The 27,221-nt window shown below is 46.7% G+C and overlaps 1 protein-coding gene across 1 annotated transcript; it reads left to right on the plus strand.

The window, feature by feature from the left end:
- The first annotated feature begins 587 nt into the window (after positions 1-587).
- On the plus strand, positions 588-27,221 carry Snx18 (sorting nexin 18). Its single transcript, XM_028784023.1, has 2 exons — positions 588-2,341; positions 24,533-27,221. Exons 1-2 carry the CDS (start codon positions 748-750, stop codon positions 24,784-24,786), a joined length of 1,848 nt encoding a protein of 615 aa, XP_028639856.1. The 5' UTR covers positions 588-747; the 3' UTR covers positions 24,787-27,221.

The raw sequence follows: 27,221 nt of genomic DNA on the forward strand, positions 1-27,221 counted from the left end.
TCCTCTCTCTCCCTGCACCACCCTTGCCTCTGGTCAAACAAGGATCTTCCTGAACTTCTAACTTTGTTCCTGTTAATCTCCACTCCTTGTCAAAAAGATCAGAGACTACAGGAAGGAAAGGAGCCGTACCTTCAGTGACAAGATGAGTATCTTGTGAGTTACTACATATTAACCCTGGCAAAGACGTATTTATCAGTGCAACAGCTAATCTTCTTTGTGGAAAGCCTTTATTACAAGCAGCGGTTAAGGTAATTCTAGGAGCATTTACTCCGAGCAGTCAGAGAGGGAACAGCTAGCTATCGTGGATACAAATACTCACTTAAAAAAAAAAACAAACCCACATTGTATGACGTAAAAATATGAACAATTTCAGGTAATTCACTTCTGAAATCCACCCACCACGTAGCCACTCAAGCGCGCCCCTTTTCCATAGCCGCCACAAGGAGGCAGTCGCGGCCGCAGAGTCGGCTCCGGCTCGGCCATCCCTTGCTCTTGTCTGGCACGCGGCACTCGGTAATGGATTAGCAATGCTGGGGACGTGGGAGGCCCGGGCCCCGCCCCCGGCCGGCGGCGGCGGCTCGGAGCGGCAGTCGCTGCTGCAAGCAGAGCAGATCTGCACGGAGAAGACGAGCGGAGCTAGAAGAGGACGGTGCGCTGCTCTCCAGGCTCCCTTCGGCGCTCAGTGGCGCGGGTACTGACCGCGGGGCCCTCGGACCGGCCCGGGCTCGGGGCGCCGGGCTCGGGACCATGGCGCTGCGCGCCCGGGCGCTCTACGACTTTAGGTCTGAGAACCCCGGTGAGATCTCACTGCGGGAGCACGAGGTATTGAGCTTGTGCAGCGAGCAGGACATCGAGGGCTGGCTCGAAGGGATCAACAGCCGCGGCGACCGCGGTCTCTTCCCGGCCTCGTACGTACAGGTGATCCGTGCGCCCGAGCCTGGCCCTCCGGCCGACGGCGGATCCGGAGCTCCGGCCCGCTACGCCAACGTGCCGCCGGGCGGCTTCGAGCCTTTGCCAGCCGCGCCGCCCGCCGCCTTCCAGCCGCTGCTGCAGCCGCAGGCGTCGCCGAGTTCCTTCCAGCCGCCGGGTGCTGGCTTTCCTTACGGCGGGGGCGCCCTACAGCCTTCGCCCCAACAGCTTTACGGTGGTTACCAGGCCAGCCTGGGCAGCGACGATGACTGGGACGACGAGTGGGACGACAGCTCCACGGTGGCCGACGAGCCAGGCGCGCTGGGCAGCGGCGCGTACCCGGACCTCGACGGCTCGTCGTCGGCGGGCGGCGGCGCTGCCGGCCGCTACCGCCTGTCCACACGCTCGGACCTGTCGCTGGGCTCCCGCGGTGTCTCGGCGCCCCCGCCGCATCAAGCGTCTGGAGCCAAGAGCTCTGCCACGGTGAGCCGCAACCTCAATCGCTTCTCCACCTTCGTCAAGTCGGGCGGGGAGGCCTTCGTGCTGGGAGAGGCGTCGGGCTTCGTGAAGGATGGGGACAAGCTGTGCGTGGTGCTGGGGCCCTATGGCCCCGAGTGGCAGGAAAACCCCTATCCCTTCCAGTGCACCATTGACGACCCCACCAAGCAGACCAAGTTCAAGGGCATGAAGAGCTACATCTCTTACAAGCTGGTGCCTACGCATACCCAGGTGCCCGTGCACAGGCGCTATAAGCACTTCGACTGGTTGTATGCGCGCCTGGCCGAGAAATTCCCGGTCATCTCGGTGCCCCATCTGCCCGAGAAGCAGGCCACTGGGCGCTTCGAGGAGGACTTCATCTCCAAGCGCAGGAAGGGTCTGATCTGGTGGATGAACCACATGGCCAGCCACCCGGTGCTGGCGCAGTGCGACGTCTTCCAGCATTTCCTGACCTGCCCCAGCAGCACTGACGAGAAGGCCTGGAAACAGGGTAAGCGGAAGGCTGAGAAGGATGAGATGGTGGGCGCCAACTTCTTCCTCACTCTGAGCACACCACCTGCCGCCGCCCTGGACCTGCAGGAGGTGGAGAGCAAGATCGATGGCTTCAAATGCTTCACCAAGAAGATGGATGACAGCGCGTTGCAGCTCAACCACACTGCCAACGAGTTTGCGCGCAAGCAGGTGACTGGCTTCAAAAAGGAGTATCAGAAGGTGGGCCAGTCCTTCCGGGGCCTTAGCCAAGCCTTTGAGTTGGATCAGCAGGCCTTCTCCGTGGGTCTGAATCAGGCCATCGCCTTTACTGGAGACGCCTATGATGCCATCGGCGAACTCTTCGCTGAGCAGCCCAGGCAGGACCTGGACCCAGTCATGGACCTGTTAGCACTGTATCAGGGGCACCTGGCCAACTTCCCAGACATCATCCATGTCCAGAAAGGTAAAGCCTGGCCTGTAGGGCAAGTGGCACGGGATGTTTTGTCAAGGTTGTTAGTGCTGATTTTGATAGGCAGACCCCTCTCTGGTTTCAGGCTCCTGGTCTTTCTCCACGTATGGGGATCCTTAGGACTGTGGACTGTTGGGACTTTGTTACAGAGTTTTGTTAAGTTGCTCCTTCTAGTCAGGGACTACAACTCTTCAGAGTGCTAGTGTTTCAGACCGTGTTGTCGTTTCAGAGTTTGAATAGGCAGGGAAATCAGCTGCTCCGATCTGTAAGCCTGTGGCCTGGGCAGAATTAGCAGGGGATCCATGCCTTGGCTAGGCCTCCCTTTGAACAGGGCAGGGCTGGCAGAGATAGGAGGAACAAAAGGAAGAGTGGACGCCTGGGACTAAAGGTAAGTCAGGCTTTCCCCTCAGTTTAGGCTGTGGCAGGGGAGTTTGGCCAACCTTGTTTGCAATGCTGGGGCAGCACCAGAACTTCCTGTGTCAGCTTGCAAATCGGCCTGAAGGCTCTTGACGTTGGGGAACTCCGCTCTCCTTTCTCTGGGTTTGGGGTTTATTAACCAGCTGACATTTGGACCGTTCTTTAGGAAAAATGATGTGGGAGGCTAGCTGGGGTGAAAAAGGAATGTTGTGTCTGAGAGCACGAATTTGCTGTCGCAGCCTCACGTCAGAGTGCTCCGAGTTGTTTGCTGTGTTGCTGGCTCTTGTTAAAGCACTGACTTTGTAAATGATTTTTTTTTTTTTTTTTAACTACGGCAGTCCTGCCTGGCTGACCTGAGGCTCCTCACAAGCTGGCTTTCTGATATAATGGCTCCATTGATTGAGAGAGAGATGGGAGGTGTTGCTATTAAGATCATGGCCTTGCCTCCAGAGGTCCAGTGTGGGGGAGGTGGCAGTCACCTACTGTAGCATCCTGGGCTGGTAGAAGGCTGCATGGATAACCAGATCTGGCCTTGAGTGGGGGTGCTCACTTCTCTGCCACGTGGGACAGAGCATTTGTGAACATACCTGATCTTTGGCTTTTTCTTTCTTATATTTAACTAAGTTCTTTCTCAATTGTCTTTCTGGCTCTCTGGGAGCAAACAGAACAAATCTGTGTCAAGCCTTCAGCCATTTGGAAATAGCAGTCTCCTTGCTATCTCCTTCCTCTCTGCCCTTTTCCTTCCCCTTCTCAGTGTGACAAGGCCTCAGACTCTTAAATAGGGTGGGGGGATGGGAGAAGTTCAAAGGTCTTGAGTCCATTCTTGCTGCTCCCAACTAGTTTCCTAGAGGATAACAACTTTCTTGACAATTCGCAATGCACAAACACAGTCTAAGGGTGAGTTAGCTCCTTGAGCAATCATACTGCTGCTGGCCTGTGTTTAGCCCTCATCTGCATTCTTTATGTCTTTAAGTTCTTATGAATCCTTACCTTCTGGGCCACTGCTAGTGACAGTGACATTTTGAGTCTTTAAAGCAAGACGTTACCATTTAAATTCCATTGTATTACTTCAGTCAGGTCACATGCTGGCTGCCTACTTAGGAATTTCCCTGAGTCTATACCGATCGCGTTGGCAGTCACTGAAGGAGGGCAGAACAAGCACAGACACCCGTGGGGGCGGGCAGGTGTCTGCTCCACCTCTGTGTGGGCTCATTCGTGGGTTGTACTGTCAATCAGGCCTTTGGCGTACCCTGCTGTGGAAGCTGTGTATTGGAAAAGCTGTGTTTGTCCTAAGGGCTGCTTGAATGGCGGTGGTTCTTTTAGTCTAGTCAGCCATTGAACTTTTTTTTTTCCCTGAATCCTAAAACTTGGATTGTCTCCTGTTGCTTAGGCTCTGGAAGTCCTTCCTTTTCAAAACTAGTGCCATTTTATGTGGTTTAAACAGTTGTAGAGATTAAACATGTGTAGGCATTGGTCATGAATCTTGTTTCTGCCGTCACCTTGGCGTGTATATGTACAGGAGCCTGAGTCTAGAGGACTTTAGTCCTGTGCATACGGCGTTTGCTGACGAGCTGTATCTGTTAAGGATTGGAAGTACAAATGAGATTAATATTCCGCACCAGCCTGGGGGGAGCTTTATCGAGCACGCTTGGGGACTTGGCGATTCTCCTCAACCGCATAGTTGCTGTAGTGTGGGAATGACTCTTTTTCAACCTGAGCACTTGGGAGTTTGTTTACTGCTTGAGGGTTTTTTTTTTCCATCCAAGGTCTCAAAGTATAATCACATCAAAGGGCTCCACTGACTTTTGAGACTAGCAACAGAAAAAAAAAGAACAGACAGATAAGAAGAACCTAACGTGTCTTTTCAGTATTCTGTTGTAGGTGATCCAAAGTTTATATTTACGCTTAGGAAGAAATCTTATAGTTAAGAAATTCAAAACATCTGTCTTTCCCCCCACCCTATCCCTTCTCATTGTTTAAGGAAAAGGCAGTGCTACATTTTGCTTACATGGTAAATTCAGTTAAACCTGACAAGAACTTCAGTTCCTCACACTAATGGTTGTCAAGCAACAAGTGCTTAAGTGAGTTGTGACCAGAAGGTTGGGCAGGAAATGCAGGCATTTCCACCATTGTTCAGAGCTCCACTGAACCGCACTGCCCGGTGGGCTGGGGCTTCAGCAACCCCTTTCCTAAGATTCTCCGGCAAATTCGAAATCTTTCGGTGTGTTTTCGTGGTAGTTTTCTTTTTATTTGGTAATTCTGTGGCAACACTTAACTTCCCTTGTGAGTGTAATGGATACAGCCTGGGAGGGGAAACAGGTTCTTCTGGATCTCTGTCTCAGTCTTCCCAGCCCTTCACCCTGGGAGCCTCCTGTCTCAGAACACAACACAACACTGGCCTCCTTTGGGACTCTGAGCCATCCTGGTAGGGACCCCCACTGCAGAATGAGAGTGAGTTCTCTTAAATATGGCGGGTCGACTTTTGCTTAGGCTAATAAAGGTCTTGGTTTAGTGCTTTGAGCAAAGGGGAAGAGAGCCATATGGTTCCATCAGCTAAATGATAACTCCAGAGTTGTGTTTTTAAATCAGCTAATGGGCTCTTAGCTAAATAGACCTGCTTAGTTTAATGGGGTGGAGTGGAGGCTGGAGGGGGTTGCTGTAGTCTATAGTAATGCTGGATGGAAATTTAGAATACGCTCAGGTTGCAGTCATGGTTGTTCTTGACTTAACAGGAGTCCTCTCAGCTCTGTAGACGGTCTGTAGGCAGTCTGTGTGCTCAGCTCTGTCACTGACCTGGAAACCCCGTGGCTCTGATGTTGCTTCCCTCAGTGGCAGCGTTTTATTTGCTCTCTGTTTACCATTCCTGCCCGCAGTGTGCTTTGATACTGCTGAAGCCCAGTGACTTTGAGGCAGTATGTGGGACAGTGTTTATTATGGGAGTTACAGCACATTCTGTTTGCTCTCCAAAGATACAATGAGCTTCTCTGGTTAAGGAAAGCCACATCTGCATGGCAGCAACCCATGGTTTAAAAGTTTTACATTTATCTCTTGAGTATCACAGTAGGGAACAACCATAACAGTAAAATGCAGAGACCTCTGGTTTTCATCTTCGCTTATAAATATGAACTGCAGGCCTGGAGAGAGCCATGGAGAGCAGTTTCTTTATTCCAAAGAAAAAGGCATCAGGCCATGATGAAAGATAACCAATTTGAAGGAGAATCCTAGGAAAGGGCTCTCCAGAGCCACAGCAGTGCTGCTCAGTGGAACTTTCAACAGTGACAGATGCCTGTCGGTGAGACCTCCTTTGTGCCCTGCGAAGCAGGGCTAGAAAGAGAGGGTCCCATTTTCACACTCTTCACTTGATGCTGCAAACTCTTATTTCTTTGCTCTCTAAACGTTCCAGATGGCACTGCCTTTTCAACCAAAAACTAGCGCCAAGACCTGAGGCTTGGTGGCAAGAAGCTGGCCTGCCCGTCCTGCTGGGTAGGATTTCACCACTGTACTGCCTTTCACCCACCTGAGGAGGGTTGGTCCTGTGGCCCTCAGACATTAATTAAAGATAGCCAGCATCCAGGCAGGGCAGGCAAGGTGAGGCCTTGGTGCCCCAGCTTTCATTCAGTGCCCCTGTCTCCTGTGCTAAAAATAGCCTGAAGAAGGTGGTGCTGAGAATACAGAGAAAGGGCAACAGAGGCGGGCTGTTTGCAAGCTCATCCTTTTGAAACCCCTGGGCCCAAAACTGAGGCCGGTCCTTCTTTAAGTTTAACTATTTTATCTTGATTGGATCATTTCTCCCTTCTCCTACCTCCCTCTCACTGTTGACTTCATTTCTAGATGTGACCTTTGTCCCAGTTTGTCATTTTGTCATTTTAGCAGAACTAAGGTAACCTTTGGTTTTTGAAGTAGAGGAATCAGTTGCTTGGTTAAAGCTTAGATGTGACTGGCCAAGGACCACTCCTACTCCTGATCCTGTCTGTCCTGCCCAGCTGCTGGATGGATGCCTCTCCATTCGCCCGGCAATGGTTTCTAAACTTTGAACCCTGCAGTCCTGTCTGTCCCAATGGGAAGCCAATCACAGCTGAACTGAGAGGAGGCAGGGGACTTTCATTCCTTGCCAGTTCCATCAGGAACTCTCGGCACCTTTGGGTTCCATGGGACTTCCCTTCTTGATGGGAAATGACACCCTGTCAGGTCACCTTAGGGTTTCCAAGCACAAGAAATTCTGTGATTCACTAGGAAAGAAGAAATTTTCTTTAAACTTAGGTTCCTCTTTGCCAGCTATATAAAAATCTTGCTGTATTATTTAAAACATTATAATGTTTTAAAAACAGAGTTAACGATTAAGTCAGATTGTATCATTTCTGAAGCCCATAATACATGATTGTCACCAGTAAAGTGGTCCAGTAGCTGAGCTGTGTTTAATGGGATTGTATCCAGAAGACAGACTGGACCACCTGGCAGCTGATGTTTAGATAGCACAGACTAGATTTTACTGAAGGCACAGACAGCACTCTGATCCTCAGTGAGTTCTGGATGACTGATACAGGGTGAGCATCCTGCTGTGGCAATGTGGTGGTGAGCCAGGTTGCTGAGAGCCTGGGGATACTGGAAACGGTGTGTTCTACCGGTGGCACAAGGGAAGTTGCGTGGCTTCAGACTGACAGTTGAGCTGCAGTGGCCAAGAAGTCTTGTGTGCAGCTCCATGGCTGTGCACCAGGCCCGTCTGTAGACCAGTGTGGTGGAGTCTGCATATGAGTGAGTAGAATCAACTTTGAACAGGTAATTGGAACCTCCACAATCTTCAGTGGCAAGGTGGGAGACGTCCTCAAGGTCGTCATGAAGATTATGATCTTCATGTAAGTTCTCAGTAGCTACTTACTAAATGTTTGGCTTTGAGAACAGGAAGGTGCTTTCAAAGAATGGGAATTAATTTCCATTGAAACACAATTCAAATAAGTCTACCTTCCCTCCCGGCAGCCTGTTACCACCGAACTGCAGGCACAAAGACAAAAGCTGGAGGAATCCATAGTACAGCGCTGGGGTATTCTGTTTTAATCAGGTTATTCTATAGTGAATACCAGAAGTATTGCTTTATCAGAGGGATACATGGAGATATTATCTGTAATGGTCAGTATATTGTTCACATTAGATAGTTTATGTAAATTTTCTCTTGTTGGCTCTCCTCCTACATCAGATTAATTTTGTGCAGGAGCAGATTGCTTCAACATTTCTGAGCATCCTTCCCCACATCTGTGAAGATATGATGCTCTGGATTTCCTAGATAGTGTTTTTGTTTAGATGATTTTTACTTTGTTAAATAACATAATTTCTATATCGAAAGTAAAACAGCCCAAGACTGCAGTAAACATTTAGACATTGTCATTGACATAGGCTGGTTTCAATGCTGTTTTGTCTGCCCATGTGACTGCAAGCTGGGAGCATGAAAATCCTTTATCAGCTGACAGTGTTAAGAACATTAAGTTCAGATCAGTAACCATGTATCCCTGGCTTCATCCATCAGATGCTTCTAGAGGGAAAGTACCTAGCCTCCTGGCCGCCTGTGAGGACTCCCAGCAAACAGCTGCAAATTCTAGAACCCGGATGAGGGACGTAATGAATGGGGCCACAGAGCAATCGGTTGGAATGCTATTTCTTTTCTGTCTGCAAAGAGAACTTTATTTTGAACTCTAAATTCAATCTCCTTTCCCAAAATAAAAGAAAATCAAGTAAATAGTTTTCATATTGTGACCAAACACCTGACAGCTGTCACAGCTGTCACTGTGGGTGTATTGTGTGATTAAACTGTAGTTTGAGTACTTCATCCAGGGTGGTGGGTACTTCCTACCCTTTTTTTACAGCTTTGTAACTCTTGACGTGATTGGGTTTCCCTCTGTGTGTTATTTAGTGGATTGGGTGATGGTCACAGGGAGAAAGGCAAAATCATTAAGTCTATTCATAGGAGCCTCTAAAAAAAACCTCGATTTTTATTGCATAAATATTTAAGTAGACATCATAATCTAAGCACTGCCAAGATTACATTGGTGGACCCAAGTGATTGCTGCCCTTGTATAGCTTACATTCTAGCAGGGGGAAACAGTGAAAGACAAACACAACAAACTGCAATGCACAACATTATATATATATATATATATATTTTTTTTTTTTTCAGAAGTGGAGCAGGGGAGGGAGGGTGTAGGAGGAAAGAGGGGCCACAGAGAAGTATGGTCCACAGACCTCACTGAGAAGGTGGATTTAAGTAGCATCGTGAAGGAGGGGAGAGGAGGGAAGTTACAGGGATTTCAGTAGAGGACTGTGCAGGGCGTCATCTGTAACAAGGCTGTGGACTAGGGAGGTTGAAGAACAGCCAGGAGGTTAAAGGTTGAGTCTAGAGGCCGTCATAGTAGGAGAGGCCATCACAGAAAAATCACATTGGTACGGCTTTGTGGGTTATTGTCAGGACATGTTAAAAGTTCAAGCAAGATGGAAGCTATTACAGGATCTTGAGCAAAAGGATGCCATCCATTTGGCCATTTCCAGTCATGCTGAGAAAAGAATGGCTCAGAGACAGGAGAGGGTACAAACAGGACACTGGTAGAAGTGGCAAGGAGGTCCCAGGCACCCGAGATCTGTGTTGAAGGTGCAGTCTGCAGGTTAGAAGGGACTTTGTTTAAGCCTCATAGATAACATTGCATCTCCTTTTGGCACAAGCACAGGCAGAAACCCCAGATCTGGACCTAGTGCTTGGAGTCTTCTATTGAGGGTGCACCTTTCTAAGCTGTCCTGTGTTGGGCTTGGTGACTGTCTGGAATTTGGTGTCCCCCCTTTGTGTTCCTGCGTTATATAGCTACACTAATTTATATATTCGTAGTTAGTGCTTAGTACATGCCTGCAGAGTAAGTGAGGTGGGCAGTTATTAATAACAATAAGCTTGTTGGCTGACTTTGAGAGATGTTTTCAGTGACTTAGGGAGTGCTTTTGTTTTGCTTTGTTTTTGCATTTAAAAGTGCACAGGATCTGAAGATAGAATCTGCATGTACTTTATGGATGAAGTCATTAATACGTGAGTAATTTTTAAGTCTTAGATTTATGTGGCTTTGAAGTGACTTTCAAAAACTCACTGGAAGGAGGAAAATGAATATGTACCTCATGATATTTCTTTGTATGGACTGCTCGGTGTTTGAACTTGTAGAGATAGAGTTCATAAACACTCACTTCTTCACGGGGCCCTTTCTGTTTAATTTGGAGCACAAATAAGACGTGTGAGTTGACATTGTTGATGGCCTTGGATTCCTGGAGCTCAGAGCAGGTGGTGCCTCGTGGAATTCACTGTTCTGTTGGGTAGGATGTGTGTACAGAGGATCCAGATAAAAGGCAAACTCACCTCAGAATAAGTGTATGAGAATCCAGGAGATGGAGAGAGAAGGGTTGTCAGCCTGCATTAGCAATCTGTATGGTCTGGGTGGAGGGCGGGGACTTGGTTTCTACTTTGAAAGATAATCGTATTTGACTTTTGGAAGAACACAGATGGAGAGTGCCCGCTTGGTCTTGGATATGCTTTAGAGTGGGAGTGATAAGCACATAACAGCTGGCCCATGGGTGCTAGAACCAATGAAGTCTGCGAAGGAGTGTGTACACACACGACACACACAGCCGTACACTGATAGAAGCAGATCAGGAGAAGGTAGTCTTAGTTGCACAATTTTGTTCGAAGATAAGTTTTGAAAGCAATTGCAGATTTGCAAGCAGGGAGGGAACGTCCCAGACTAAAGGAACTGTGTATGCAAAAATCAGTCCTGGCAGTCTGGCAGAATTAGCCGGGTCCCACCCATCTATTGAATCTGAATGTCACATGCAAACTGGGTGGACATTCGTAGTTTTCAAAAAGTGCTTATATTAATGTTAAGTTTCTGGGGTTTACAGCTGCTGTTCGGGTGGTGGAGGGAGTATTATAAAAGGTGGGTGTTCATATGGCCAGGTTAGCATGTCCATTGGCCACGGTATGAGAAGCTTTTGAAATAATTGAGGCAAGACATAGCAAAATCTTGAATGGAGCTCCGTGTCGTGCGATGGAGAAGAAGAGGCAGGAACCTCTGTCTGCAGAAGTGGACAGAGGGGATATAAAATGACCTCAGGGTATGAAGTATGCAACCACCAGTGTAGATGCCGGGAGACAGCTTTAAGCAGAGGTCTGTAGGCTGCAGCCCTGGGCCAGGTATACGGAGAAGGTGCTTGTTTACAGCACTTGAGCTAGGGATGGTGCTTATGCTTTTAATGTTCTGTAAGTGCCTGTACAATAACCCCAGGTTTGCTTGTTGATCTGCAAAGCCTAAAATATTTACCGTCTAGCTCTCAAAGAAAATGTTTGCTGAGCCTCTTGTTAAAGGACAAGCAGGTTAGTAGAATGGAGATGCAAGTGGCGGTCGCTGCTGCTGTGACTTTCACTGTCGAGTTTGCTCTGTGACTTTCACTGGGGGACATTATGTCACAGTTCTTTGAACAAGTGCTTCACATCTTTTATGGAATTGGTGCTTGATGTTTTGAAGCGTTGGTATTAGCTCCTGTGTTAGTTTCCCAGGGCTGCTGTAACAGGTCACTGTAATCTGGGTGAGTAAACAGTAGCAATGTGTTCCATTGCACTTCTTCAGACTGGCTGCCCGAAATGAAGGTGTTGGCAGAACCATCGCTCCCTCTGCAGAAACCACTTCCATTCCTGGTTGCTGGCCTGCCTCAGAGTGGCTTGGCTATAGGTAGTCACCACAGCCTTTACCCATCATGACATGGCATTTCCCTGTGTAACTGGCTGGCTGGCTGGCTCTGTGCCCCTTTCCTTCTTGCCTGTCCTGTCAGGTGTGCCTCACATTTGACATTAGCTCTCTAATTACATGTGGAAAGATTGTCTCCCGGTGGATAAGGATTGGGGTGGTGAGGTTCAATTCAGTACAGTTAGCTAACTTCCCCTGATGGCGATCCTCACAGCTGAGGCTGAGAGGTTGAGTGAATCCTAGATCACACAGCTGACCTGTCAAAGGCAGGATTTGAATTAATCTTTCCCCTTGAAACTTGTGTGCTTTTCACTACTAGAATCCATGCTAGAAAATGAACTTGATTCTGTTGGCAGTTGGCAGCCGGCAGAGGTTTTTCAACTTGATCACTTTCAAAGTAGCTAGCCTATTTTAAAGGCCTTCCACGTACCAGGCATGGCACTTCAGGTTCTGTATTCACTATATCTGCTTAAACCTCACTCGAGGTTTTGAGGTCGACACTCCTCTATTACTGCCGCTCCAAGAAGGGAACTGAGCCATTCATGTGGAAGCCCGAGGTTCCCACTCGCTCCCTGGTGCTCTCTGTCGGTTCCAACTTTAGGAAGCTCTGCATGCGCATGCGCAGAAGAGGAGGCTGTTGAGTAGGTAGGGCTGCCATGTGCGCAGTTTTGGGAAGGAGCAGGTGAACTTGAGACATGTGCTAGCTAGAGTGGCAGCACTTGGTGTGGTGCTGGATGTTTGCAGGAGCCTTGTGTTACCTTAGAGGTTAAGTTTGCATGATGGGAAACGCTGAGGCCACAGAAGGGACAGACGAAGAGAGGATGGGATGGGTAGGGTGAGGAGACAGGAGTGGGGCTCAAAAGTATTGTAGGAAATCCTGCAGTTCAGGCTGCTTTGTTTTGCTTTCTGTTTGTTCATTTTGTGTTGTGTTTTCAGACTGGTCCCCATATGTAGCCCAGGTTCACCTTGAGTTTATGGATGTCTTCCTCCTCAGCCTAATGCTGCCATTGCAGGCATGCATCCACTATGACAGTCCATCATTGTTTTAATTAAAGGAAAAACCCTGGTTTCTTTTGATCTGCAATGATAAAGGAGGCTCTGGCTAAATAAACCAATAGAGAAGCCCCTCCGCTTGAGGCTGGCAGCATAAATGAATGACAGGGACCAGCAGAGCCTTCCAGGAGCCTGGGGGTTTATGCCTTTATATTCACAGGGCACTCAATTCCTGTTGTGCACAATGGATACTCTTATCCAGTACAGAGAACAGCATGGCCATCTCTTAGTGTGCTTGCTCTTCAAGGCTTGCTCTGAATTCAAGGCTCGTATTTTGAGTATACCTTTTAAACTTGAAACTTTCTAGGTCTTCTGTTTTCGTCTATGGTTGGTTGATTGTTCTTGTTCTCTTACCCAAGGACGTTCAGACATGCCAGAAGAACTAGTGAAGCCATGGGACACTTGGTCCCTGCCAGCACAGGGAAGCAGGGAAAACAAGGGGGTGGGGGAGAGTGGTGGTGGTGGTGGTGAGGGAGTTTCGGTTTAAAGTGGCTAATTGAGGAACTGCCCCCCAAACTTAGTGATCATCAGGTGGTGTGCAGGGGCAGCCCTCATGGAGCTGGCACAGTGAAAGAAATCAGAGAATCATAATTCAGTTATAAGCTGGACACTATTGAGGGGAAAATACTTGACAGCAAAAAATACATCCTCTGGAACTATTTCTGTGGTTCCAGGTTAACACTTAGGAGCCTTCGTAGCCCAGCTTCCTGGGAGGCCTTGGCTCTGGGCTCCCAGCTCTCAGCCCCCAGGCTCCTCTGCCTCCTCCCGCTAGACCTGGCCTGGCTCTCCCCTGCCCTGGGGAGTGTCTTCTCTGTTTAGCAGCCTGTGTAGAATTGATTTTAGCCCAAGCTCCCTTGTATCTTCCCAAACAAAAGAAACCAAGATTTTACTCCAACTAGAAGTACTTTCTGAGTCCAGCTTCTCACTGGTGTCATTCCTGGGGTTGTTTGCGAAGGGTCTGCTAACTGTAAGTGCCAGCAGCTGGCTGACACTGCTTAGTCCAGAATTATGTCCAGAAAACATTTGAGAAAAGAAATGATACTTGTGCCGGGCAGTGGTGGTGCACACCTTTAATCTCAGCACTTGGGAGGCAGAGGCAGGTGGATTTCTGAGTTCGAGAGTTCGAGGCTAGCCTGGTCTACAGAGTGAGTTCCAGGACAGCCAGGGCTACACAGAGAAACCCTGTCTTGAAAAAAACAAAAAAGAAAAAAAGAAAAAAGAAAAGAAAAAAGAAATGATACTTGCTTTGTCTTATTTTAATGCTCAGATTTTTAAAGTCTTCATCTGTATTTGCTGATACAGAGGGCGGCTAGCCTTTTCACCCTGGAATTCAGTCATCTGAAGTAAAGGCATACTGTGTTTACAGAACCCTCTCTGAACTACTGTCTCTCAGTATTGTAAAATCTCCTTGGTTCTAGAGATCAACCTCAGGGCTTTGCTGGTCGTGGCTCACCGCTGAGCTAATCCCCATCAAGGTTTAGTATTTCTCTGGAGCTAAAGCATCCTAAGAACCTTTATGACGGATGGTCCAGCTATGGACATTTTGTTTTTAACAAATAAACTGCAAGAGACCCGTGACTTGAGGTTTCATTTGGGGAAGGAGTCAAACTGAACTTCCGTTTAGTGAGTGTGCCTCTTGGATGTTCTCATCCATGCTGGAGGGTCCTTCTGCTGGACCTCTGTCACTGGAGGACAGCTGCACCAGCTGGTTCTTCAGGGGATTGCAAGGCTTTTACCACAAACAAGCAACTTATGTTTTTATTTTTAGGACCAAACTGAGCTTAGAGAATGGAATTCTTTAAATGAATCTTGTTGTTGTTGTTCTCCATTAACAAGCAGCCAGGGCTCGCTTATTCTTGTCTCAGCTGTCTTAAATAGCTCCGACTTCACTTCATCTGGTGTGCAGTTACAAGTTGAAAGTGAATTCAAATTAATTTACCTTTATATATTTTTGTACTTGGTTTCAGTGGCCAGTTAAGTCCTTCAAAACCCTGTTTTGGGACCAGGTGTTGTAGTCCTGGGACTCTGAGATGCTGAGTTTAGGGGATTGTGAATTCAGGGGTAGGATGGGCTACCTAGTAGGTCCATGTCTCAAAAACAGATGCAAGTTGACAAAATGATGCTTTCACAGACAGTGTGTAAATTCGCTCAAATCCTGGTATGATTTGAATTCGTGGAACTCTTGAGGCAGTTTGGATGCTGCTACCTGTGACGTGGACAAGGGAGTCCCCACCAGGACAACGTCAAGCAGACTGCCCAGGTTCCTACATATCTTGTGGGTGGAGATCCAAAGGGAGAAAGAAAAGAGGTGGGGAAGAGGCTGATGGAGGGAGGAGGGCTGCCAGGGCGTGGGGACCTGTAGAGGGAGGAGAAGGAAGTAGGTCACCTTGGCTAAATTAGCATTTTCTTTCAGCATCAGTAGCAGAGGGAATGAAAATAACCGAGCCGCCCGTCCGTACCACCCATCCCTGCGCTCTGTCCTCCGCCTGCCCCTTAACACTGAGGCCTCTGTTTTCTGAGAAAGTCCATGGGAAGACCAAAAAGATATCTACCTTATGTTTTTGGCACATTCGTGATTTCAAAATCAAATGAGTTTTTACCACCACTCCCCCTTTCACTTTCAAGGGAAAAAAGCAGCCTTTGGATCCCTGTTGCTTAGTGACTGGGCCTTTTGTGTAAATGGCTTTTGAGGGACAAAACAGGGAAGGCTGAGGTGCAGAGGGAGAATTGTAGGGGCACAAAGAGGGAGCCCCGCACCAGCCCTGCCAAGTTTTTAAGTGGGATTGGGGCAACTCCTGAGGCCGTATACAGCCTGTGAGGAGGGGCTTTTCCTGTCTCTTTTGCTGGGTCCCTTGTGCTAGGAAAGTTGTCTGTCCCTGTGGAGCAGGGCAGCTCAGCAAGGCAGCAGCCGGTTTGCCAGGGGTTTGTTGACTTGGCTCAGCTTGAGGTGGGTTGTCACAGCACTAAAACCAGAGTGGCAGTGCTCCCAAGGTCTCTGCAAAGGCAGTGGTGTGGAAGGTTTGGGAAGCAGCAGCTTTTTACAGAGGGAAATCATTTAATGGCGTTGTATGTAAATAGTGTAGCGCCCTGTCACATGGTGCCGACTTCTTTAATCATTACTCATTTGTACAATTTGACTCCTTAATGTTGTGATATTAATAAACTTTGTTAATAATTAATTTTTCGGCTCCATGTTCATCGCAAACATGAGTAACATGTTCCTGATAAAGGAACCGGTGCAAAGATACGCCTCTCTGACTTTGCTCATGGATAAGACTTTGCAAGGGGCTCTACCCTGGTAACAAACTAAGGTAGGACGGAAGTGAATCTGAGACCTCAGGGGTCTGTGGAGCTGATTCTAGTGTTAGAAACGTGGGGCAAAAAGTTCCTTCCAAAGGTGGTAGGATCTGGGTAGGTGTGAGAATGAATCTTGCTGAATTTTGCAGTTATAGAGTCAGTTTGCGTAGGAGTTTAGGAGATTTTGTCCATAACAACAAAGTTAAAACATTGGTTTACTTCCTCTTAGCTCTCAAAATATGGAACATGAAAGGGTCCCTTTTGGTCTTTTAGGACGACCTGGTCTCTATGGCTAGCCCAGGCTGGCCTGGGATTCACTATATTGAGCCTCATGGTGGACTTCCTGTGTCTGCTTCCAAGTACGGGGATGCAGGCATGAGCTTTCGTGCATGCTACCTGGAGATGCTCAGCTCACACCGTACCTGTGGGTGCCCACCAAGCTGTTAGCAGTCCCCTGTAGACTGCTGTGTAGGATGAAAGCGACAAATGCCAGGCTGGCTGGCAGGCTGGAATGGTGGGTTCTTTGAAACACAAAGCCCTGGGACATTCTGGACAAGTGACAACCTCTTACTTGTAAGATTCTAGAATTATACCAAAAACTTCCAAGTGCCTTTCAGCTTTAAATAAGTAAGGAAGGAAACCTGGCACCAGCAGTGCCCTATGCACCCGGGCCTGAGCTGAAGCTCACCTCTCAAGACTGTCAGGCCTGGAGTGATGGGCTTGGGGATTGGTTACTGTCTGTGAAAGCCTAACCTCAGGGGTCTGGCTGCTCCTTTAGAAAGAAATCTTTAGCTGAGTGAACTTTTGGTCCTCTTGTAGAGGACTCCAGATAATCTGTCAAACTAATTTAATAAATTGAATCAAGTACTCACCGGAAACGTCCCTTTCAACACGTGTGTTAGTTAGTTTCTTAGAGTTTCATTGCTGTGAAGAGACTCCATGACCATGACAGCTCTTATAAGGACAACATTTAATTGGGGCTAGATTAGTTTTAGAGGTTTAGTCCATTGTCATCATGGCAGGAAGCATGGTGGCATGCAGGCAGACATGGTGCTGGAGAAGGAGCTGAGAGTTCTACATCTTTTTTGTTTTTTTTGTTTTGTTTGTTTTGTTTTGTTTTGTTTTTTTTCTGAGACGTGGTTTCTCTGTGTAGCGCTGGCTGTCCTGGAACTCTGTAGACCAGGCTGGCCTAGAACTCACAGAGATCTGTCTGTCTCTGCCTTCTGAATGCTGGGATTAAAGACGTGTACAACCATCACCTGGCTAGAGTTCTTCATCTTAATCCGAAGGCAACAGGAAGGGACAGAGATACACTTCCTCCAACAAGGCCACACCTTCTAATGGTGACACTCCCTATGGGCCTATGGGAGCCAATTTTATTCAAACCACCATAATGTAAGCTTTCTTTTTCTCCCTGCCCCTTTGTCCTACTCACAGAGCCCCTCATAGGAAGGGGCTATTAGAGTGTCCTAGAGGCCGGTCTGGTGCTCTGGGACAGTCTGTGCTACCGCTGCTTTCTGGGGAGGTTGCTTAAATGTTCACCTCACTTCAGGCCCCTTCCTGTGCTTGGAGCCCATGTCTGAAGCACATTTCCTGTGGGTGACTCAGGCTGCACTGGTTTCACCACCTTTCTGTAAGAAGCAAGTCCTCTGACCACGAGTGACCCAACATCTTTGCTGAAGAACACCGTGCTCTGTAGTAGCCCCTCAGCACAAGTTCACTATATGAAAACAGGATTTCACTGTGACTTTTTGTACACATTGGGAGTATACCTTAAGCCTCGTCCTGTCCTCATGTTCTCTTGTCTCCGCCCCTTCCTCCCATGTAATTCCCCTTCTACTTTCTTGTCTTCTTCTTCTTCTTCAAAAAAAAAATCTAGATTTTGCATGAGAAACATGATATTTTTGTCTTGTAGAGTGAGTGTTATATTTCACTTCACATGGGATTTCCCTGCAACCGACACCATGTTGCAATGCTGCCGTGTGAGCATGTATATGCCAGTGTTAGATCTCTCTCTGTTAGATCTCTCACTGAATCGAACTCACAGATTTGGCTAGCCTGCCAAAGAGACTCTCCTCTAGCCAAGAGACCATCCTGCCTGTGCTCCTCTGGCACGACAGTATGTGGGCCATGTTGCAAGGGTACTCCCCTGTGTCTAGCTCTTATGTGGGTTGTGGGTGCCAGGTTTGCACAGACCTGACTGAGCCACCTCTGCAGCCCAATTTGTACTTCTTTATCGCAGAATACTCCATTCTCTATGCCTGCCACATTGTCCTTAGTTCAGGTATTTATTGAGGGACCCCTCGGCTGATTCCAGAATTCGTGAGGTATCTATGGTGTGCCTGCTGATTTTCCTACAGCATCTGCAGTACCTTACGTTCCACCAACCCTGTGTAAACCCCGCGTCAAAACACCACTCGCTCTCGGCATTTGCTTTCCTCCTCTGCTTCTCTTTTTTCTTCTTAGTTTGATAACATCCATTCTGACTGGTGAGATAGAACATCTCTATAGTCAGGATTTATGTCTTCCTGATGACTAAAAGTTTCTTCATGCATACATACCTTGTCTGTTTATACTTCTTTGAGAACCATTCACTTGCCATTTTTCGATCTGACCTGTATGTTCTTTTCTTTCTTTAGAAACTGCCGCCCCCTGATCATGGGCATCCCAGGACCTTTGGTTTAACAGTGCTCCCTTGACCTTGGACTCTGCACGTAATTCCTAACCCCCTCCTTTCATTTCACTCTTTGGTTTTAAAGCGATCCAGCGATACTACGTGTTGTGTAGTGGTACCACTTAAGAAGCAGAGCCTCCGAGACCTTCACTTGTTTTCCCATTGAGCCTCTGATGGAAATGTGTGGTCCCTTTGTTGTTCTGTTCTGGGCAGGGTTTTTAGCTTTTATCTTACTGTCCTCTGGAGTTGGAGACAGCTTCAGGGTTGCCTTCCTGTGCCATAGCAGGCTGCAGTGTGTGCACCTCTGCAGTTGTCCCCAAAGCCCTTCAGAGTACACAGAGAGAGTTGTAGGCACCATGGATGACCTTAGTTAATTGGGAAACACTTGCAATTGTGTGGACATCTGGTTAATTGAGCATTACCAAACATATAAAGCCTTTGATTAATCTTGAAGCATTAAAGTCTCATTTTCTACTGGGCCCACGTGGATGGCGGGATGGTCTGAGCTCAGCCCAACCTTGTGGAGACAGCGTGGAAGATTGTCAGAGCCATCTCCCACTCTTGAGGGTGGCAGGGCTGGTGTTTCTGGCTGGCCGTTTTTAGCTGTGGCTCGTGCATGGCCTCTGGCCACTTCCAGCTACGCAGCGCTTGGCTTCAGGCCGAGGTGCATGGCGGCCTGAGCTAAGCAGAGCTGCGGCCACATAGATAGTCGGCCATCCAGCGGCCTTCATTTAAATATCTAACTCAACAAATTAGAGAAGGAGCAAGCCTGCTTTGATGTGACTCTGCCCACTTTTCCTCCCCAGCTCTCCTTACATGCTAGGTTTGATGGGAATGGTTTTTTTTGTTTGTTTGTTTTTTGTTTTTGTTTTTTGGTTATTTGAGACAAGGTTTCTCTGTGTAGCCCTGGCTGTCCTGGAACTCACTCTGTAGACCAGGCTAGCCTCAAACTCAGAAATCCACTTGCCTCTGCCTCCCAAGTGCTGGGATTAAAGGTGTGTGCCACCACTGCCCAGCTTGATGGGAAATTTTACAAACTGCTTTTATTTTGAAAACACGAGAAGCTGTGAAGTGTAGGGAACTGCTCAGAATTCCCAGCTCGAGAACTGTCAGCTGCAGGAATGGGCAACTGTACAAACCCCAAGTCCTAGCCCACTTCCCATTGAAGCTGGTCAGAGCATCACTGTCAGAAAATGTGTTTTTGCTTTGCTCTGGGGAGAACTCAGAAGACAGAGCTCAGTGAGTGGAGGTGGGGCAGACTGAAGCTTCTGGAACCCTAAAGAGGTAGTTCTCTTTCCCTTTCATGTGTTCGTATACGCTTTATGTATGTATGTGGCTTGGGCTGGTTAAGTCTGTCAGTGTTCCATTTACTCCCAGTCTGGAACAATAAAGTAATTGTAATAATTAATCTTGTTCATAGGAAGGAAAACGCCCCAGCTACCTATCTATTTGTTAGAGGTCACGAAACACAAAGTTTTACTAGCTTTCCTGTGCAAAAATAATCACTTTTTAAGAAAAAGAAACGTTATGTTGCTTCAGATGTGAAAGCCCCCTGAGTTATGGTTCTGGACTTGGTGGGTGAGCCAGGTCGCTGGTCCCACACTGAAGCCGTGCTGCTGGTCCCACACTGAAGCCGTGCTGCTGGTCCCGCACTGAAGCCGTGCTGTGGATGGCTGGTGGTTTTCTTCCACTTGCTTTCTCAGTACTATCAGTTTGTTTTATTTTTAATCATCTTGCTTTCTTCCGAAAAGTAGTTCTAGGAGGAACTAAGTTAGCCAGAGATCATTTAAAAGACATTATCTAAAGAGATTTCTCTACATCCTGAGTGACAGAGGGGGTGCAGTTTGAGACAGGGCCTTTTGTGTAGGCTGAGAGCCCTGGGATCTGCGATCCACCTCAGCCTCCATGGTGGAGGCAGAGCCCTCCTGAGTGTGCACAGCTCTCACCAGTGAGAGTGCATGTTCACACCTTCACATACTGTTTATATGTTCTGGACTGTTTCAGGCATGTGTACTTTGCTACCTCAAAAAAGATTTGAGTCCTCGTACAAGAGCCACATTTTCATGGACACATCTCCTGTTCATCTTTCTCTGTTGCAGACTTGACGCACTATGCCAGCAAACTTGGATTTCATTAAGTGGGTCATCTGAAATTCCAAGTGGAATTGGCTCTTGGCACTCATTCTTCCATCCACTCAGTCCTGTCTTTTTAAATTTACAATAGTGAATTTTCTTTTGCCAGAATGTTACGGTTTACCCATCAAATAAACCCAGACGTTCCTAAAGTGTGGTAATATTTTGGGTTGGAGTTGACAGTTCGTGTCATCTTCCGTAGCATCTAAGTAGATGGAGAAAAAGAGAAGAAAAACAGAAACTCCCTCCCAGGTTTGAGTTTGTGTTTAGACTTTCAGATACTGTAGTGTGTGCTTTTTCAATATCTAAGATAAGAAAACCATACATCTTTAAGTATAAAAAGTGTTTCAGATTCAATTAGTAAGTTGAATTAGGTCAGTAAAAGAAAAATGTCAAACATAAACAAATAGTTTCTTTTACACATTCAGAGTGCCTGTTGAATTACATGTTTAAAACAAACGTCAGGGGCTAGAGGGATGGTTCTTTGTGCAAGAGTACTGAGCGTGAGGACCTGAGTTTGGATCTCAGCATCAATGTCACAACTCTGGGTATGGCTTCACCTCCTGGTAATCCCAGTACTCTGGGAGGAGAGGAGACAGGAAGGTCACTGGGTTTGCTAACTCTGGTCTTGCTCCAAGTTCAGTGAGATAATAATGTTATAAGGGAATAAGGTGGAGAATGATAAAACAAGGCACCACACTCACGTACACACGTCCTATCCATCCACCCTCGACATACACACATGTGTGCATGCACATGTGAGCACACACCACACACACACACACACACACACACACAAGCACATGTGTGCACACCAGCAATCTGCACCCAGGAGAGAAGCATTGGCTGCAGGTAGCACAGGCTCCCCTCAGCCCACCTTGCTTGCCTGTTCAGACACCTGCTCCTTTTTTGCATAGTTACAGTATTTGCTTTGAAATCAGTTAGACATTCAGATCCCACCTCTTTCGGGGTTACCTGGGTGACTCTCAGGCTCACATGGTGAACAGCTCTCAATTTCCCTTGTTCAAGTAGGAGTAGTGATATCTACAGTAAGCTGTAAGGGCAGGGGCAGTGTGCATGGTGCCTAGCATATAATAGGGCTTTCTTTGACAGTGACCATTTACTTACTGTTTGTTCCCTGATGGCCTCTAGCAGACCCTTTGAGCAACAGAAGTAAAGCTAGCCTGTGGAGCATTTTCTGTCATGTCATAATTTGTGTTACCTTGGGAAGGCACATCTGGCTCCCGTGCAGAATTCTGAGCTTTGTGGTATTGTATCACTGTGTCTGGCTGGTGCATCTGTCCTGAGTGTGCTTGCCACATGGTCCCCTGGTGAGCTCACAGAGGGTTGGGACTCGAGGACACGTGTTTGATTTTACCTGTTCCACAAAGTCAACATGGTAAACACATTAGGCTCGCCGTCGGTATTCCTTCCATAAATGAGTTAAAACCAGTGGTACATGGGCTGTAAACAGAACAACTCCATACCATTGACCTAATAGAGTCACAGGTGGAAGAACACTAGGTCTTGAATTTTTTTCTTGGCCCCTTGAACACTCACACTTGGAAGCCTTGGCAGTTCTAACTGCTCAGAGTTCCTTAGCCTTTAGCTTAGGGGGCATACACATGCTCCTTGGCTGTGTTTCACTCCCAAACTCCCTTGTCTGCTGAAGAGCCGGGACACTACAGTGAGACAACCGTTATATACTGCACCGGCACCTGAGCAGGGTGTGCACTGTGCACTCATAGAAGTACCCTGTGTCTCGGTGGTCAGTGGTAGAGCTCGTCTCTTGTGTTTGCACCCTAGACTGTGGCTTCTAGAGGCACACAGTCAAATCACAAAGACCTCACCTCTCCTATCCCTGCCATTTTTAAATCGTGGATTTTTATATCTTTGGGAGTCTTTTGAAATTTTTTTTTTCTCTAGAGTGTTGCTTCTCAGTGTTCACAGTCTCTTCATCTTTTATATCTGTACATATATGGGAAGCCTGTACATACGTAGCAAAGACACTCACTGTATTACAAAAACACATGTTGGTGGGTACGGTCTTTTTAACACGAAGCAGGCAGGGCCAGGCATGGTGCACATCTTTAATTCTTTACTCAGGATGTGATGACAGACCGTTGTTCTCTGTGGGTTCCCTTCTCCCCTCTCTAAGTCTACAAAGGGAGTTCCAGGCAGCCAGGAGTTTACAGTGAGACCCTGTCTCAAAAACACACACACAAGCAATGATACAGCGCAAGCACATGTTAAAACTTCACTGATGCTGTCAGGCTAGGAGAAGTGTTGAAGGAGTCATACTTCCTTAGCTGGGCTGGGGCCCCATCTTGAAGTGTTGCCTCCAGGGAATCCTAGCTGCCTCGCTGCCTAGCAAAGCATCCTTCTCAGTGGCAGGGCGGAATGATGCCGGCAATGATGCCTGCCCCTGCTGGGCTGTACCCTGCTGCTCTGGGACTCTGCCCATTTCAATGAAAGGTCTCATTTAGAAAGAGCTCATGAAAAATGTGTGGTATGTACATTTCTCCACAGACGTGCATTTCTCTTGGTAAAATTTGCTGTTGGCAGGTTTTCACTTCTACTCTGGACAGTGTGAAACAGGGGCGGGGCCACAGTGGAGCTCGCTCATAGAGCGTGGCGTATGTGAGATGATCCTGTGTTTTCTACAAAAAGTAATAACATAGTATTTTGAAAAGCACACTGTTTATTTAGCCTTAGTTTAATACTGGTTTACTCTTTGAATTTTCAAATTTGAAGGAACTTAGAAACAAGGTGGCCTCCCAGGCTAAAAGCGAGCTCATAACTCTGAATAGGTTTCTCCTCAGGCATCACACTCGCAGACTGCTGGGTCCCACTCCTGCCTTCCACGCTCTCTAGTCTGCCTTTTAGATGCTTTAGTCGTATGAGTTCTACATGGCTCTGGACATCTCAATTCTAAAACTGCCAAAATGTGTTCAGACCATGTGAGCGTCGATGTTGTTCAGCCCTGAAACCAGTAGATACTTTCATGTCCTGCCTCCCCTGCCTTCTGTGTGGCATGTGCTTCTGAGTGAGAGGCCACCCTTGTGTGGTACCTGCCAAAATGACCAATCCTTCCCTTCCCGACAGTACTAGATAAGAAGCTGTGGTACTTTTGGTAACCTTCTGAAGCAGTCATTAGAGCAAACTTAAAACCCACTGCCCCTATACCTCTAATCATTCAAGATGCAAGAGTCCCAGTTGTGGTCTTGCAGAAGAAGATGCTGCCAGACGGGGCGTCCATGCATACATCACCCCATGCTGTCAGGCACAGGCTCTGAGTGAATCTGGCATGGGCTTTCGTACCCTGACAGCTTCACTGTACACTGCGATACTACCCAGGTCCCCTCCCCTCTCCCACCATTCTTGATTTCCAGCTTGAGTTGGTACTGACATGGTTCAGGAATGGCTCTGACCTTATACAGTAGCTCTGTAGAGAGTTTTCTCAAGGAAGGGATTCATCCTTTATGAGGCATTATTTCACAAATGGTTCTCTTAATATGCATGGCAATAGTCTTAAAGATCATAAACTTGAAAAGTGTGGGTTTGGGGTTTATCTTTCAGAGGACACATTTTTACACCTTTTTGTTAGGTATAGCATGCCAAGAACTACTACAGAGGCTTGGTCAATAGGGGACATTGGTTTTGGTAAGTAAATTGGTATTTACAGTCACCATTTTGAATTCCAAAGGATGCTGAAATAGTTTAGACAAGTACTGACAGTCTCCAAGTTCCTGTGTAATACTTAGCTATGTCATTGGGATGCGTATGTATGTATGAATGCATGCATGCACGTATGTATGTATGTATTCTAACTAACTATTGTCTTTGACCACAGGAGCTCTTACCAAAGTGAAGGAGAGTAGGCGGCACGTGGAAGAAGGGAAGATGGAGGTCCAGAAAGCCGACGGCATTCAAGACCGCTGTAACACTATTTCCTTCGCCACGTTGGCTGAGATTCATCACTTCCATCAAATTAGAGTAAGAGACTTTAAATCACAGATGCAGCATTTTTTACAACAACAAATAATATTTTTCCAAAAAGTGACCCAGAAGTTGGAAGAAGCTCTTCACAAATACGACAGCGTCTAATGACCACACATGGGACTGCACTCTTGTTTCCAGTTCAAGGGTAATCTCCACAGCAGAACAAAACTGCTTTCTAAGAGCTATTGCCAACTATATAGGTGGTGGTACAAGGACGGCTTTGTGTTCAGCTGGAACCTGGCTGGATATATAATTATGTAGGAAAGAAGCAGTTAATATGGTTATGTAGCAGAGATAGTACCACACTTTGTAACTAAATTATACTATGTATGCCTACACTACCATTGTAACTTTTGGATAATGATTATACTATTTGCCTTATTGCTTTTTGAAGTATGGATATATTAGTGTATACTTTGTAGACCTCAAAACCCATGAAGAGTCTCAAAGAAGCTGGCTGGATAAAAGCCTGCTGTGGATGCCTTCTTAGTCTCCTAGATCGAGATGACCTAAATTCAACCTATTCTCTGTTTACAAACTCCAACTAGAGCAGCTATGCGACTTTGTGCCTTTAGACCGGTTGTTTTCCTTTCTGTCCCACCTGTGTTTGAGCCCCAACTTTTCTGATGGCAGGAGTGAAAGGCAGGCGCATTGATGACAAGCCGATGAAAAACTCCCATTTCTGGGGGCGGTGGGAGAAGCAGTGGCCATCACTTTGCACAGGAAGCGTCACCTGGTAAGATGCTGGCAGTTACAGAGGCATGACACGTCTCTGGATGTGAAGTCTCGTAGGGGAGAAGGCAGTGCACCATATTCCCTTACAGCTGTAGTACATGACCTCGACTCAAGGGTCGCACAGACTGGACCTGAGGATTTCAGCAATGCCCTTAGCACGTGGAGAAGGAGGAATCCGATCGGAGATAAAGTATAGAAACAGTGGGTGACAACGCACTCCGTCTTAGTTTGGGGGAGGGTCTCCTGTCTTCCTTTTTTTTCTTTCTTTTTTAGCTTGAAATTTTCTTTTGATGTTCAGCTTTTTGTTTTGATTTCAAATGGATCTACACTGTTAACTGAATGAGACTCCACTGTGATTCACTCGTTTACTTAATCAAAACAATTTCAGGGATGTCTGTAAATTTCAGTGTTGTGCGCAATGAGAAGGGCTGTTGGTTGACTTAAGGAGGGACCAGAAATAATTTCTACTATTCCAATACTGAAGGAAAAAAAAATACTGATTTATACTGTTTTTAAAACTAAATATTGATAAAGCCCCCCCTCAGAACATTTAACCTTAAAAATTATTTTGAATATCGTCTTTTATTATTAGAAGGGGACTGCAAATGACTGATAAATACCAAAAAGATTCACAAGCAGCTTCATTTAAAAAGCACAAAGAGGTTCTGGTGTGAAATGCCCAAATCTCAAATGTTTTTTGTAGTTGCTGAGCTAAATAATGTGATCCTTGAGTTTACAGATGTAAAAGCTGTCACTGAAGGCTGCGGTACCTGTATCTGGTGTCCCTGTGACCTACACTTCCACCACCCCAGAAACCCTGGTACTGATATGGTAACATGGGGGATACAGAGGCCAGTCTCAGAGGGGGTGATCCACAGTTACCCAAAAGGGTCAGCTTTCAGAAAGGTCAAAAAAGGAAAGGCGAGTGGGATAATTACTTCACAGCATATTTACTCTCCAGGAAGTAATCACATATGGGTTGAAATTTTAGAAACAGATGATGATCATTTTGACCTCTGGTCAAATCCTTGTACTTCAGAACTCGGAGGCGGACGTGGCATCATGTGGTGTTGTCTTCACTACAGGCGCGTGAAACTGCTGCCAAAAGCCATTGTTCTCTTAGAAAGCAACTTCCTCTCGTTGACTGCAAAGTTCAGTTAGATAAAGAAAACCTATATATATTTAAAAATTAATTTTCTTCCAGACTTTTGGAGGTTACAATGATAGCGTTTAAGTTTGAATTGGTTTTGAAGAAGCAAGCTCTCCGAGTGTCATAATTCGAACGTCACATTCATTTGCCTCTTTGCTTTGATGGTGGTTTGATTTTTTTTTTCTTTTAATAAAATTACTAAACTTGTGCAATAGTAGCAAGGACATTACCTGAGGTGTCTTGTATGATTGTGCTTTAGCCAGGGTGGACATAGCTTAAATTATAAACTAAAGATGAAAGTACAAAGAAGTGTAACGTTCACGCTGCCTCCTCCCGAGATAACGTTCATCCTTCCTAACCACGTAGCATAATGCCACCGATTCATGGGACTCTAAATGAATTCTGTGGGTTAATGCACCAGACTTACACGTGTCCATTTTCATCCATGATCCTTACTCTCTAACGTTCTTGGTCCTATTGAAACATTTCAGTATCTAAACATACTGCAATGTTAATACCCAAGAGAAAAGCCATTACACGTATGCTGGTCACGCGATCAGCGTGGTACCGTTTTTTTTTTGTTGTTGTTGTTGTTGTTACTGTTGTTGTTTTGTCATTTCTGTTTTTTAAATAAACTATCATGCCCTTCAAGCCA

This window comes from Grammomys surdaster, unplaced genomic scaffold, assembly GCF_004785775.1.
Source record: "Grammomys surdaster isolate TR1022 unplaced genomic scaffold, NIH_TR_1.0 99, whole genome shotgun sequence".
In the NCBI taxonomy this organism is placed as follows: Eukaryota; Metazoa; Chordata; class Mammalia; order Rodentia; family Muridae; genus Grammomys; species Grammomys surdaster.

Excerpts from the sequence above, each read along its gene's own strand:
- Snx18 (XM_028784023.1), top strand. The coding sequence starts at position 748 with ATGGCGCTGCGCGCCCGGGCGCTCTACGACTTTAGGTCTGAGAACCCC. Across the intron at positions 2,342-24,532 it reads CATCATCCATGTCCAGAAAG|GAGCTCTTACCAAAGTGAAG; the intron begins GTAAAGCCTGGC and ends CTTTGACCACAG.